Source organism: Carcharhinus amblyrhynchos, unplaced genomic scaffold, assembly GCF_965287045.1.
Source record: "Carcharhinus amblyrhynchos unplaced genomic scaffold, sCarAmb.v2.hapA scaffold_37, whole genome shotgun sequence".
In the NCBI taxonomy this organism is placed as follows: Eukaryota; Metazoa; Chordata; class Chondrichthyes; order Carcharhiniformes; family Carcharhinidae; genus Carcharhinus; species Carcharhinus amblyrhynchos.
The window spans coordinates 6,518,205-6,534,369 of record NW_027649778.1 but is presented as its reverse complement, the minus strand read 5'-3'; the positions used below and the strand labels follow the sequence as shown (position 1 = coordinate 6,534,369).

At 52.2% G+C, this 16,165-nt stretch overlaps 1 protein-coding gene across 1 annotated transcript in view; it reads left to right on the top strand.

Moving 5' to 3' along the window:
* Positions 1 to 16,165, top strand: part of ptgir (prostaglandin I2 receptor) — a 64,806-nt gene continuing 48,641 nt past the window's right edge. Inside the window, exon 1 of the mRNA XM_080218198.1 lies at positions 1 to 855. Within this exon, the coding sequence (XP_080074324.1) occupies positions 1 to 855 (855 nt within the window). The remainder of the gene's footprint in view (positions 856 to 16,165) is intronic.

Sequence of the window (16,165 nt, the reverse complement as noted above, 5' to 3'; positions counted from 1 at the left end):
ATGGCAGATTCTCCGAGCACGACCCCCCTCTCTGTGAATTTGACGAACAATGCCACTTGCGATGCCTCTTGCGATGCCACCATTGAGATCACAGCGGACGGTAAGCCTCTGGTCAGCATCCTGATGTTCTCCGGGGGGTTGGTGGGTAACGTGTTGGCACTGGTGCTGCTGGGAGTCCACCGCAAGGAGATCCGGACCAAGTCCTCGGCCTTCTGCATCCTGGTGACCGGACTGGCACTCACCGACCTGATGGGCACCTGTTTCCTCAGCCCCGTTGTGTTTGTCTCTTACGCCCGTGCCAAGTCCCTGGTGGGTTTGGTGGGCAACCGCACCCTCTGCGACTTCTTCTCGTTCGCCATGACCTTCTTTGGCGTGGCCTCCACCCTCATCCTCTTTGCCATGGCGGTGGAGCGCTGCCTGGCCATTAGCCACCCCTATTTCTACGCCCAGCGCATGGGCAGGGGCTTTGCCAAGGTCTGCCTGCCAGCCATCTACGTCTTTGCCGCCTGCTTCTGCGTCCTGCCCTTTGCCGGCTTCGGGCGGCATCGCCAGTACTGCCCGGGCACCTGGTGCTTCCTCGAGATGGAGCCCAGGCATCCGTCGGCCGTGGGCTTCTCCCTGCTCTACGCCAGCCTCATCGCCTGCCTGATTGTGGCCATCCTGGTGTGTAACGGCTCGGTCATCATCAGCCTCTGTAAGATGCACCGTAGCCAGAGGAGCCGGAGGGGATCGGTGCTGTCCTCCCAGCGCAGACGCAGGAGGAGCTGGTTTGCCCAGAGGGAGGAGGAGGTCGACCACCTCATCCTGTTGGCTGCGATGACTGTCATCTTTGCCATCTGCTCGCTGCCACTCACGGTAAGTCCGGGATTGCCCGCTCACTGCAATTCTCAAATAACGTCGGAGTTCCCGTATTACACCCCAGGCAGGTTCAAAACGGCTCGAAGCCCAGTGACAAACTGTCCAAACTGCCTCAAGACTGATGAGAACTGTGCCAACCCCGGTCCAACCTGCTCCAAACCAGTCCAACCTGCTCCAAACCGGTCCAAACCAGTCCAACCTGCTCTAATCCGCTCCAAACCGGTCCAACCTGCTCCAAACCGGTCCAACCTGCTCGAAACCGGTCCAACCTGCTCGAAACCGGTCCAACCTGCTCCCAACCGGTCCAAACCGGTCCAACCTGCTCCAAACCGGTCCAACCTGCTCCAAACCGGTCCAACCTGCTCCAAACCGGTCCAAACCAGTCCAACCTGCTCTAACCCGGTCCAACCTGCTCCAAACCGGTCCAAACCAGTCCAACCTGCTCCAAACCGGTCCAAACCAGTCCAACCTGCTCTAACCCGGTCCAAACCGGTCCAACCTGCTCCAAACCGGTCCAAACCAGTCCAATCTGCTCCAAACCGGTCCAAACCAGTCCAACCTGCTCTAACCCGGTCCAAACCGGTCCAACCTGCTCCAAACCGGTCCAAACCAGTCCAACCTGCTCCAAACCGGTCCAACCTGCTCCAAACCGGTCCAAACCAGTCCAACCTGCTCCAAACCGGTCCAAACCAGTCCAACCTGCTCCAAACCGGTCCAACCTGGTCTAAATTGCACCAACCCCAGTCAAATCCAATCCAACCTTCTCCAATCCCATCCAAATCTGCTCCAATCCGGTCCAAACTGTGTCGACCCCAGTCAAAACTGGCTCAAATTGTGCCGACAATCCAGTCCAAACCGGTTTAAACAGTGCCGACCCTGGTAAAAACCAGTCTAACCTGCTCCAAACCAGTCAAAACCACTCCAACCCCAGGAAAAACAGCTCAAATCCCGATCGAGACCAGTCCAGAGCGCCCCAACCCCGGCCCGGAGCGCCCCAACCCCGGCCCAGACCGGTCCAGAGTGCCCCAATCTTTCCCTGTTTATTTTTTACCCTCTTGGGAAGGCTTGCGGCTGTTGTGAAGTCACCTGGGATAATGATACTGTCGAGAAGATGCTTTATCTCCCAAATGTTGCTGACCAGTTCTGTTTCTGAAACTGCCCAACCCTGCCAGGGTGAGGTGAATGAGGTGAACTCGCCAGTCACTCCCAGCTGGCAAGAATCGAGAGGTGGCATCCGCAAACCCTCTCTGTGGCAGTTTGAGAACTTAGATTCGAGAGGGGGGGGTCCAGGGGAGGGGGGAGAAGCGAGGGGGTGTAGTAAAAATATCTGGATATAGAAAGTGCTGGACGGGCGGGGTGGGGTGTCTAAGTCAAGTAAAGTTGATTTATTAGTCACAAGTAAGGCTGACATTAACACTGCAATGAAGTTACTGTGAAATTCGCCACGCTCCGGTTCGGGTAACACTGAGGGAGAATTTAGCACCTAACCCGCACATCTTTGAGAGGAAGCCGGAGCACCCGGAGGAAACCCACGCAGACACGGGGAGAATGTGCAGATTCCACACAAACAGTGACCCAAGCTGGGAATTGAACCCGGGTCCCTGGCACCGTGAGGCAGCAGTGCTAACCCACTGTGCCACCCCGTCTGGAGGGAGAAGGGGAGAAGAGTGGGGCAGTGGAGTGCAATAAAAGCACCCAGACATAGAAAGTGCTGGAGTGAAAGGTAAAGATCAGTCAGATATTGGATCCGCAATGCTAATTGTCAAAGCAAGGTTTAATTATTAGTCACAAGTTGGCTTACATTAACGCTGCAATGAAGTTACTGTGAAAATCCCCTGATTGCTGCACTCCAGTGCCTGTTCAGATACACCAAGAACATAAGAACATAAGAAATAGGAGCAGGAGTAGGCCATCTAGCCCTTCGAGCCTGTCCCGCCATTCAATAAGATCATGGCTGATCTGTCATGGCTCAGTTCCACTTTCCCGCCCTCTCCCCATAACCCTTAATCCCCTCTCTTATCAAAAACCCATCAACCCGCGTCTTAAAAATATTTAGCGAGGCAGCCTCCACCACTTCAACGGGCAGAGAATTCCAGAGATTCACCACCCTTTGAGTGAAGAAGTTCCTCCTCAACTCCGTTCTAAACCGCCCCCCTTTATCTTGAGGCTGTGCCCCCTAGTCCTACTGTCTTTTTTGAGCAGGAAGAGTCTCTCCACCACTATCCTATCCATCCCATTCATCATCTTATACGTCTTAATGAGATCTCCCCTCATTCTTCTAAACTCTAACGAGTACAAGCCTAGTTTATTCAGCCTCTCCTCATAGCTCAACCCCCTCAACTCCGGTATCAGCCTAGTAAACCTCCTCTGCACTCCCTCCAAGGCCAAAATATCCTTGCGTAAGTACGGCGCCCAAAACTGCACACAGTACTCCAGCTGCGGTCTCACCAATGCCCTATACAGCTGCAGCAAGACCTCCCTACTTTTATATTCAATCCCCCTCGCTATGAAGGCCAGCATCCCATTCGCCTTCCTGACCACCTGCTGCACCTGCAAGCTGGGTTTTTGCGACTCATGCACAAGGACCCCGAGGTCCCTCTGCACCATCGCCTGCTGCAGTTTTTCTCCACGTAAGTAATAATCCTTCCTACCATTATTCCTACCAAAGTGGACCACCTCGCACTTGCCAACATTAAATTCCATTTGCCAGTTCCTGGCCCATTCGCCCAGCCTATCTAGATCCTTCTGCAGACTCTCCACACCCTCTGCACAATTTGCCGTTCCACCAATCTTGGTGTCATCAGCAAATTTCGACACCCTACACTCGGTTCCCTCCTCCAGATCATCTATATAAATGGTAAATAGCTGAGGCCCCAGCACCGACCCCTGGGGCACTCCACTAGTCACCATCCGCCAATCCGAATAGCACCCATTGACCCCCACTCTCTGCCTCCTATTTGACAACCAATCCTCTAACCACGCTAACACCCTACCCCCAACTCCATGTCCCCTGACCTTCTGCAATAACCTCTTGTGAGGTACCTTGTCAAACGCCTTCTGAAAATCAAGAAAGACCACATCCACCGGCTCTCCTCTATCCACCGCCCGAGACACATCCTCATAGAACTCCAATAAATTTGTCAGACACGACTTCCCCTTAACGAAACCGTGCTGCGTCTGCTCTATCAAACAATTCCCCTCAAGATGCCATCATCTGGCAGGCTGTGTCCCCCAGGATGCCCCCTCATTGCCTCTCTGAAATAGCCCAGCGAGCCAGTGGCACGCGGTGGTGAAGGAGCTGGGGGTCAGGGGTAGGCAGCTCCTTCCCATGGCATCCAGATGCAGAGAATAAAGTGTTGTGTTAGCCATATCAGCTTTCCCTAAGCCTGCGCCAAAGTCCAGATGGACCTTGTAGTGCTCTCTCAGTCATTGTTTTAAACTGGCAAATGGTTCCATGAATGTGAGACTCTATAAGGCATTTCTCGGAGATGTGGTATAAATTCTCCTTCTGTCAAAACATCTTGTCACAACTCTGACAAACTACCACTGTGACGTGTAATTCAGCAACCCAGTAGTTCTCTGACAATCTACAAAACAGTTTGCCTCGTTTCACATTACAAAACACAGATCACATACATTCGTAACATATTTTCGAAAAGCTCCAACTTAGTTATTTCCAGTTTACATCCGGCAATTTTTTTGAGACTTGGCAAAAGAGCTTAAGGCAACAGCATTAGATGATCGATATTACAAAACCTGTGTGTTTGAGATCATAAGGTCTGAGTTACTATCTCAGTCAGGAAATAGAGTGGACCATCTCTCAAAGTCCCCAAGTGCAGGACAGTGCTGAGGGAGTGCCGCACTGTCAGGGGTTCAGTGCTGAGGGAGTGCCGCACTGTCAGGGGTTCAGTGCTGAGGGAGTGCCGCACTGTCAGGGGTTCAGCGCTGAGGGAGTGCCGCACTGTCAGGGGTTCAGCGCTGAGGGAGTGCCGCACTGTCAGGGGGGTTCAGTGCTGAGGGAGTGCCGCACTGTCAGGGGTTCAGTGCTGAGGGAGTGCCGCACTGTCAGGGGTTCAGTGCTGAGGGAGTGCCGCACTGTCAGAGGGTCAGTGCTGAGGGAGTGCCGCCCTGTCAGAGGGTCAGCGCTGAGGGAGCGCCGCACTGTCAGAGGGTCAGCGCTGAGGGAGCGCCGCACTGTCAGGGGTTCAGTGCTGAGGGAGTGCCGCACTGTCAGAGGGTCAGCGCTGAGGGAGTGCCGCACTGTCAGAGGGTCAGCGCTGAGGGAGCGCCGCACTGTCAGGGGTTCAGTGCTGAGGGAGTGCCGCACTGTCAGAGGGTCAGTGCTGAGGGAGTGCCGCACTGTCAGGGGTTCAGTGCTGAGGGAGTGCCGCACTGTCAGAGGGTCAGCGCTGAGGGAGCGCCGCACTGTCAGAGGGTCAGCGCTGAGGGAGCGCCGCACTGTCAGAGGGTCAGCGCTGAGGGAGCGCCGCACTGTCAGGGGGTCAGCGCTGAGGGAGCGCCGCACTGTCAGATTGCAAATGAACTCAAAACAAGGCCTGCGTTTTCAGTCAGTAATTCCATGACGCGCTGTTTTGAAGGAAGGGCTGGGATCGCGGGGAAGGGTCTCCCAGGGTCCTGCCCAATATTAATCCCTCTTGTCGATAATCAGATTATCTGGTCATTATCACAGTGCGGTCTGCGGGATCTTGCTGTGCCTTCCTTGCCCCACTCTCAGTTCCCCCACACTACACGACAGCGGCCACACCTCCAAAGATAGCTCACCGCTGCGTTGTGCCGGAAGGCGCTATCCGAATGCGCGCCTGCGCAGAGGAGACCGGAAGCTTCCGGTGCGGTGAAAGTACGTTTTATTGCCAGTTGTTTACAGATTTTTAAATTCGTTTTTGGGCCATCTTCAGCCAGCCATCGGAACGGAGGGATTATTCCCTGTAATTGGAGCGAAATGTCTGGCCGGAGTTACGTGCGCAGAGCAGAGCGAGTGTGTGTGTGTGTCGGCAAATGAGGCAGGGTTAACTGGATGCTCGGTAGACGGATGGGTTAACTGGCTTTCAAAAACAATCGTAATGAGATAATGAGGAATTTCCTTGCACGGGGCAGCTGCTCCAGTCTATCTGCCCAGTCTGAGCACTGGGGAATGAGTTACTGTCTCCCATTACCTGATAATTGAATCTTGCCGCAGTGTTTGTGAGACCCAGAGTGACATTGATTAATGCGGGTGACAGCATTGAGTAGCAAGTTCCCAGGGCTGAGGGGCAGTGAAATAAGGAATTCACTCCGGCACACCCGACAAGACACTGCAAGTGTGCAGTTCGGAGGTGTAAGACTCACTGAGATTGGGTACTGTGGAGGAAACCCACGCAGACACGGGGAGAATGTGCAGACTCTGCACACACGTTGACCCAATCCAGGAATCGAACCCGAGTCTCTGGCGCTGCGTAAAGTAAGGTTCATTTATTAGTCACGAGTAAGGCTTACATTAACACTGCAATGAAGTTACTGTGGAAATCCCCTAGTCGCCACAACTCTGGCGCCTGTTTGGGTTAGGCTGAGGGAGAATTTAGCACGGCCAGTGCATCCTAACCAGCACACGTTTCGGATTGTGGGAGGGAACCGGAGCACCCGGAGGAAACCCACGCAGATACGGGGAGAATGTGCAGACTCCACACACACACACACACACACACACACACACACACACACACACACACACACACATATTGACCCAATCTGGGAATCGAACCCGGGTCTCTGGCGCTGTGTAAAGTGAAGTAAGGTTTATTTATTCGTCACAAGTAAGGCTGACATTAACACTGCAATGAAGTGACTGTGGAAATCCCCTAGTCGCCACACTCCAGGTTTGGGTACACTGAGGGAGAATTTAGCGCGGCCAATGCACCCTAACCAGCGTGTCTTTCAGACTGTGGGAGGAAACCGGAGCACCCGGAGGAAACCCACGCAGACACGGGGAGAATGTGCATCTCCACGCAGACAGGGACCCGGGAATCGAACCCGGATCCCAGGCAGCGTGAGGTAGCGGTGCTAACCCACTGCGCTCCCCCCACCCACAGCAGCGGGACTGGTTAATCCTACTTTCCGGCTCATGGCAAACCACACCCGTTGCAAGAATCCACGCTACCCTGGTCTGGAAAATCTCACGCCGCAGGATTTCTCCGCTTCTCAGGGAGGGCTAAAACTCCGGGTTATAAATCTTAAAGCTGCTGCCAAAAAAAAGAACGGCAATCGGCAAATTCAGAGGAAAGATCACACAGTGGCGAGAATGTGGACCTCGGTCTGATTTTCAGCGGCTGTGACGTGGCCTGGAGTTAGATTGCGAAGAGGAACTTAGATAAATAAAGGAGACGGAGGGAAAAAAAAGTACTGATAATAGGAGAGCTGAGATAATTGGGGTGGAGACTTTTGCAGGTTATGTGTCCCAGGTCCTTTGTACCTTGGACGGGAGGTGACTTCAGACTGAACTGCTGATAATGAGTTCGGTAACCTCTCTGCCTCAGGGGAGGGGGTGGCCTAGTGGTATTACCGCTGGACTATTAATCCAGAGACTCAGCTAATGTTCTGGGTTCGAATCCCACCACAGCAGATTTGAATTCAATATTAAAAAAAAATCTGGAGTTAAGAATCTATCGGTGACGGTGAAACTATTGTCTGGTTCCCTTCAGGGAAGGAGATCTGTTGTCCTCGCCCTGTCTGGTCTATATGTGACTCTGGAGCAATGTAGTCAATTCTCAACTACCCTCAGGCAGTAGGGATGGGCAATAGGCCCAGCCAGCGACACCCATGTCCCAGGGATGAAGGAAAAAGATGTGGAGATCAGAGTTTTTTCAAGATTATTTTGTCAGATATGGGTGTTGCGGGCAAGGTTTGCTATTTTTTCCCATCCCTAATTGCCCCTTAGTTGAAGGAATTTGCTAGGCCTCTTTCAGAGGGGTAGTTACCATAAATAGCTGTAGGCCTGGAGTCACATGTAGGCCAGACGAACGAGGAGAGATTGAGGAGTCGTTGCTACTCTGTGTTTGTTGGAGTTTAGAAGGATGTGGCGGTGGGGGGGATCTTATTGAAAGGACGGCAGATTATAAGGGCCATTATAGAACCGTACAGTGCAGAATGAGGCCATTCGGCCCATGGAGTCTGCATAATGCCACCCAGGCCCATAACCCCATTACCCTAGCTAGTGCCCCTGATATTAAGGGTCAGTTTAGCACGGCCAATCCACCTGACCGGCACACCTGGGAAGAACCGGAGGAAACCCACGCAGACACGGGGAGAATGTGCAAACTCCACACAGACAGTGACCCGAGCCGGGAATCGAACCCAGGTCCCTGGTGTTGTGAGGCAGCAGCGCTAACCCACTGTGCCCATTAGCGAAACAGATGGATTTTTGCAATAATGGCTTCCCGACTCTCGCTTTCGGGTCCAGATTTTATTAATTGAATTTAAATTCCACCAGCTGCCATGGTGGGATTCGAACTCGTGCATTAGCCTGGGGTCTCTAGATTACGAGTCCAGTGATATTCCCACTGCGCCATCGTTAGCAGATGTGACAACTTTGAGAGCCTTGGGAATGTCTCTACAATAGCCCTCGGCACCCAACCTCTCTCTCCCAACTCCCCCACTTCCGAATCTCAGTCTTTTGGGGGTAATTTAACCAAACATCGATTCTCCTGATATCCGAGGGCAAATGCTGACCACATGCCGTCTTATTGTTCACACGCGGCTATTCGAACATTTGATTCAGTCACCGAGGGGCAGAATTAGAGCATCGAGTCTGCTCTGCCATTCAACCATGGCGTATGTTTCACAACCACATCCTCCTAACCTTTCCCCATTATCTTTGATCTCCTCACCAATCAGTTAAGAAGACAAATGCGAAGTCGAGAGGGCTAGAATACAAGAGCAGGGATGTATCCTGAGGCTGTATAAGGCTCTGGTCAGACCCCAGTTGGAGTATAGTGAGCGATTTTGGGCCCCGCATCTAAGGAAAGGATGTGCCGGCCTTGGAAAGGGTCCAGAGGAGGCTCACGGGAATGATCCCCGGAATGAAGAGCTTGTATGAGGAATGGTTGAGGACTCTGAGTCTGTGCTCATTGGAGTTTAGAAGGATGAGGGGGGGATCTTATTGAAACTTACAGGATACTGCAAGGCCTGGATAGAGTGGACGTGGAGAGGATGTTTCCACTAGTTGGAAAAACCAGAACCAGAGGGCAGGCTAAAGGGACGATCCTTTTAAACAGAGATAAGGAGGAATTTCTTCAGCCGGAGAGTGGGGAATCTGTGGAACTCTTTGCCGCAGAAGGCTATGGGGGCTAGATAAGAACATAAGAACATAAGAAATAGGAGCAGGAGTAGGCCATCTAGCCCCTCGAGCCTGCCCTGCCATTCAATAAGATCATGGCTGATCTGTCGTGGCTCAGTTCCACATTCCCACCCTCTCCCCATAACCCTTAATCCCCTCTCTTATCAAAAACCCATCAACCCGCGTCTTAAAAATATTTAGCGAGGCAGCCTCCACCACTTCAACGGGCAGAGAATTCCAGAGATTCACCACCCTTTGAGTGAAGAAGTTCCTCCTCAACTCCGTTCTAAACCGCCCCCCTTTATCTTGAGGCTGTGCCCCCTAGTCCTACTATCCTTTCTGAGCAGGAAGAGTCTCTCCACCTCTATCCTATCCATCCCATTCATCATCTTATACGTCTCAATGAGATCTCCCCTCATTCTTCTAAACTCTAACGAGTACAAGCCTAGTTTATTCAGCCTCTCCTCATAGCTCAACCCCCTCAACTCCGGTATCAGCCTAGTAAACCTCCTCTGCACTCCCTCCAAGGCCAAAATATCCTTGCATAAGTGCGGCGACCAAAACTGCACACAGTACTCCAGCTGCGGCCTCACCAATGCCCTATACAGCTGCAGCAGGACCTCCCTACTTTCATATTCAATCCCCCTCGCTATGAAGGCCAGCATCCCATTCGCCTTCCTGACCACCTGCTGCACCTGCAGGCTGGGTTTTTGCAACTCATGCACAAGGACCCGAGGTCCCTCTGCACCGTCGCCTGCTGCAGTTTTTCGCCAAGTAAGTAATAATCCTTCCTACCATTATTCCTACCAAAGTGGACCGTCTCGCACTTGCCAACATTAAATTCCATTTGCCATTTCCTGGCCCATTCGCCCAGCCTATCTAGATCCTTCTGCAGACTCTCCACACCCTCTGCACAATTTGCCTTTCCACCAATCTTGGTGTCAGAGTGTCTTTAAAACAGAGATAGGTTCTTGATTAATGAGGGGATTGGGGTTATGGGGATGAGAAAAATATCAGCAATGATTGAATGGCGGGGCAGACTCAATGGGCCTAATTCTGCTCCCTAAATCTTACGGTTTAATGGTCAAACAATAACCTATCAATCTCTGTCTTAAACACACTCAATGACCTGGCCACCTCTGTGGCAATGAATTCCACAGATTCACCACCCTCAGGCTGAAGAAATTCCTCCTCATTTCGGTTCTAAAGGGTTGTCCCTTTATTCTGAGGCTGTGCCCTCATATCTGAGTCTCTGTGACTAATGGAAACATCTTCCACTCAATCCAGGCCTTTCAGCATTCTCTAAATTTCAATGAGACCTCCCCCCCGTTCATCCTTCGAAACTCCATCAAGCACAGACCCCGAGGCCTCAAATGTTCCTCATACGATAAACCCTTCATTCCCGGGATCATTCTCGTGAACCTCCTCTGGACTCCCCCCTCTGGGGCTGGCAGAGACAGGGCCCAAAATCGCTCGCAATATTCCAAATGGGGTCTGACAAAAGCCTCACACCTGCTTTTGTATTCTAGATCTCTGGAAATGAATGCTAACATTGCATTTACCTTCAGATTTACCAACTCAACTTGGGCCCAACGTCTATTGTTTACTGCCTTTGTATCTGTGGCTGCTATCTCTAGGCTGGCAGAGCTCATCCTGAACAGGTTTATCAGTGTGAGAATCAGTGTCAAGTTGTACCAAGCTGCAATAGACGTGTTATTATGTGTGACTTATCGGAGAAGTGTTTCACAACGTCAAGCTTGTTCTCCAATGAGGAACAGTTTTTTTTCTCGAATGAGCGTTCTGACAGGATGCCTCCGTTATCAAGCAAACTCTGTATCTAACCCCGTGCTGTACCTGTCCTGGGAGTGTTTGATGGGGGACAGTGTAGAGGCAGCTTTACTCTGTATCTAACCCCGTGCTGTACCTGTCCTGGGAGTGTTTGATGGGGACAGTGTAGAGGGAGCTTTACTCTGTATCTAATCCCGTGCTGTACCTGCCCTGGGAGTGTTTGATGGGGGGACAGATCAGAGGGAGCTTTACTCTGTATCTAACCCCGTGCTATACCTGTCCTGGGAGTGTTTGATGGGGGGACAGTGTAGAGGGAGCTTTACTCTGTATCTAACCCCGTGCTGTACCTGTCCTGGGGAGTGTTTGATGGGGGGACAGTGTAGAGGGAGCTTTACTCTGTATCTAACCCTGTGCTGTACCTGTCCTGGGAGTGTTTGATGGGGACAGTGTAGAGGGAGCTTTACTCTGTATCTAACCCCGTGCTGTACCTGTCCTGGGGAGTGTTTGATGGGGGACAGTGTAGAGGGAGCTTTACTCTGTATCTAACCCTGTGCTGTCCCTGTCCTGGGAGTGTTTGATGGGGGATAGTGTAGAGGGAGCTTTACTCTGTATCTAACCCCGTGCTGTACCTGTCCTGGGAGTGTTTGATGGGGACAGTGTAGAGGGAGTTTTACTCTGTATCTAACCCCGTGCTGTTTCATATTTTCCCTGGCTCTCTCTGACATGTTGTGACAATTATTGTCCAAACCTAGGACACTGATAAATGACGGATAACGTTTTTCTCAGAAATTGTGTTTGTAAATAGAACGGTTTCCTGGTTCTTCTTAAGAGCAGAGCCATCTATCAGATAACCATTGGCATCCTGGGGGCAGTTTGAGGCAGTTTTACTCAGCACCAGAACCGATCAAGTTTAGTTTTTCCGTGAACTGTTTTAATCTCTCGTGACCGGCTGTGTTTTCCTTTCCCCCTCCTCTCTGAACGGCAAACCTTTGATGGGAAACAATTTAGTTTCTAATAAATAAATCTCCCTCCGCGCTGTTGCCGCAGATGTTGAGTGAGTTGTGGGCTTGTTGCTCACAGTCTGGGTAGGCTTCTCCACAGAAAGGGGTATCTGACATCGGCCAAGGGGTCATTTGGGGAAGAAATGGTTGGCCCTCCCTGAGGCTGGATTGGGTGCTGCCAGTATTGAGGCAAAACATGCCAGCCTGCTGCTACTTAAGACACACACACACACACACACACACACACACACACACACACACACACACACACACACACACACACACACACACGTGAATTTATATCAGAGAACAGGAACCGTTGTTCTTTTTATCGCAATTTTGCCTGTGACATTAGCTTCCCGTCCCCAACTGATGATATCTGGCTTGGTTCTAATTCACCCGTGGGACGCGGGTATTGCTGGCACCATTTAGTCCCCATCCCTAGTTGCCCCTGTTCAGAGGGGCAGTTGAGCGTCAACCACGTTGCTGTGGCTCTGGAGTCACGTGTAGGCCGAACCGGGTAAGGACGGCAAAAAAAATGTTCAAAGTTTGTTTCTTAGTCACGAGTAAGGCTTACATTAACACCGCAATGCAGTGACTGTGAAAATCCCCTAGCCGCCACACTCCGGCGCCTGTTCGGGTACACTGAGAGAGAATTTAAGCACAGCCAATGTACCCTAATCTGTTCTGATGTGCCCTAACCCGCACATAGAACCCTACAGTGCAGAAAGAGGCCATTCGGCCCATCAAGTTTGCACCAACCCCACCCCCATATATTTACCCACTAATCCCTCTAAGCTACACATCTCAGGACACTTAAGGGGCAATTTTAGCACAGCCAATCAACCTAACCCGCACATCTTTGGACTGTGGGAGGAAACCGGAGCACCCGGAGGAAACCCACACAGACACGAGGAGAATGTGCAAACTCCAGTGACCCAAGCCGGGAATTGAACCCGGGTCCCTGGAGCTGTGAAGCAGCAGTGCTAACCACTGTGCTACTGTGCCGTCCCTCTAAAGATGTTCAGGTTAGCTGCATCGACTATGCTAAGTTGCCCCTTAGTGTCCCAGAATGCATAGGCTAGCAGGGTAAGTACTTGAGGTTACAGGAATGAGGCCTGGGTGGGATTGCTGCCAGTACAGACTCGATGGGCTGAATGGCCTCCTCCTGCATTGTTGGGTTTCTATGATCTTTTGGTCTGGGGGAGGAAACCGGAGCGCCCGGAGGAAACCCACGCAGGCACGGGGAGAATGTGCAGACTCCGCACAAACAGTGATCCCGGCCGGGAGTCGAAACCCGGGTCCCTGGCGCTGTGAGGCAGCAGCGCCAACCCACTGTGCCACCAAAGGAACGAGTTAGCACGGGGGAGGCAGAGTTTCAGGCGAGCTCAGGGTGTTTGGGTGGGGTGGGGTGGGGTGAGGGGAGGTGGGGGGGGGGGGGGTGGTCAGGGTGGGGAGGTGGCAAGGGGGCAGGGGAGGGGGTGCAGAGGCAGCATGGTCTTGGTCTGTTGATCTGACATGTTTACCGCACAGAATTTCACAGACACAAATCTTTGGGTGGGGGACCCTGTTAGATAAATTTCAGCTGATAATAAAACAACCCCGCCCTCGCCCTTCGCCCTCGCCTTCGCCCTCGCCTTCGCCCTCGCCTTCGCCCTCGCCTTCGCCCTCGCCTTCGCCCTCACCCTTGACCTCAACCCCCCTGTCACCCCGAGATCAAGATTGACCCCAGAGGGAGGTGTTGGGAGGAATGAAATGCTTTGCAATAGTTTGCTTTGTTTGACCAGCTCCCGGAGGGGAAGGCAGAGTGTGTGCCAGTGTTGGACTAACTCCAATTATGACTTTTCACCCAGTCTGATATCAAGATGAACACTTGCCAAACCTGTCTTGTTTTGCCAAGATAGTGACAGATAGCAGTGGAAGTGGTAGCCTCAGCTTCAACGCTCCTGTCCCCATCACATACTCCCAGGGGTGGCACAGTGGTTAGCGCTGCTGCCTCACAGCGCCAGGGACCCGGGTTCAATTCCCGGCTTGAGTCACTATCTGCGTGGGGTTTGTACATTCTCCCCGTGTCAGCGTGGGCTTCCTCCAGGTGCTCCGGTTTCCTCCCACACTCCAAAGGTGTGCGGGTTAGGTGTATTGTCCGTGCTAGATTGCCCCTTAGTGTCAGGAGGATTAGCAGGGTAAATACATAGGATTATGGGGATAGGGCCTGAGTGGGATTGTGATTGGTGTATACTCGATGGGTCGAGTGGCCTCCTTCTGCACTGTAGGATTCTGTGAGGTACGGCACTCGGTTAGATTGAGAGTAAAGCTCCCTCTACACTGTCCCCCATCAGACACTCCCAGGACAGGTACAGCACGGGGTTAGATACAGAGTAAAGCTCCCTCTACACTGTCCCCATCAAACACTCCCAGGACAGGTACAGCACGGGGTTAGATACAGAGTAAAGCTCCCTCTACACTGTCCCCCATCAAACACTCCCAGGACAGGTACAGCACGGGGTTAGATACAGGGTAAAGCTCCCTCTACACTGTCCCCCCATCAAACACTCCCAGGACAGGTACAGTACGGGGTTAGATACAGAGTAAAGCTCCCTCTACACTGTCCCCCCATCAAACACTCCCAGGTACAGCACGGGGTTAGATACAGAGTAAAGCTCCCTCTACACTGTCCCCATCAAACACTCCCGGGACAGGTACAGCACGGGGTTAGATACAGAGTAAAGCTCCCTCTACACTGTCCCCCATCAAACACTCCCCAGGACAGGTACAGCATGGGGTTAGATACAGAGTAAAGCTCCCTCTACACTGTCCCCATCAAACACTCCCAGGACAGGTACAGCACGGGGTTAGATACAGAGTAAAGCTCCCTCCACACTGTCCCCATCAAACACTCCCAGGACAGGTACAGCACGGGGTTAGATACAGAGTAAAGCTCCCTCTACACTGTCCCCATCAAACACGCCCAGGACAGGTACAGCACGGGGTTAGATACAGAGTAAAGCTCCCTCCACACTGTCCCCATCAAACACTCCCAGGACAGGTACAGCACGGGGTTAGATACAGAGTAAAGCTTCTTCTACACTGTCCCCATCAAACACGCCCAGGACAGGTACAGCACGGGGTTAGATACAGAGTAAAGCTCCCTCTACACTGTCCCCCCATCAAACACTCCCAGGACAGGTACAGCACAGGGTTAGATACAGAGTAAAGCTCCCTCCACACTGTCCCCATCAAACACTCCCAGGACAGGTACAGCACGGGGTTAGATACAGAGTAAAGCTCCCTCTACACTGTCCCCCCATCAAACACTCCCAGGACAGGTACAGCACGGGATTGGACAAAATCCTGAAGCGTAGTCCAACTTTGCAGTTTAGACCCAAGGAAACGGTTAGAAATTGTTCCGGGGTCCATAACACATTGGCGCCCTCAGTGAGGCAGGTGCGGAGATGTTGACCGCATTGGAACGGTCTGGTTCGATACCCTGAACCCGGATCACACGCCTCCCTCTGCTGCCGACACCTTGACTCTGGCATGTTGGCGTGACATGACCAGCACTGGCACCCCTGTACACGCCACTCAACCTTACGTTTGGATGGAGTGCCACCTTCTGCCAACCTCACTTGGTATGTTACCCGCAGAGATTGTGCCCCTTAGAAGCCACTTATTAGGAGTTTGTTTGGGCGTTTGCAGAGATGCCGGAGAAATCCTGTCCAATTAGCCATTTGTTCAGTGACACCAAGCAGCTGCAGTTTTCCATTTACTGGTTTGCGCTTCAGGTTAATAACTGTGGGACTGCATCATCGTAAAACATTTCATGGTGTCGTGGTGTAATGCTTTGGAAACTTGTTATTTATAGCTTGTGGAAATATCGCAGAGTTAACCTTCATTGTGGGAAGCAGGGATGTACTGGCCCAGAGCAGAGAGGCAAAACGGAGAGAGAGAGAGAGCAGGGAATGAAGGTTTCGGAAAAATGACTGATGTTCAAGTTCAGGAAACGGCGCGAGGGGGGGTGGCGGAAAGCTGGAGGTAACTCCAGCCGCTCCATTCCCCACCCCAGCCACTGCATTTTGGAAGTTAGAACAAAACAGCCTGGGAAACAGGCCCTTTGGCCCAACGAGCCCGCGCCGCCATTTTAACATTGAGTCCCCCCCTCCACCTATGACCCTTGTCTATGCTTATGGCA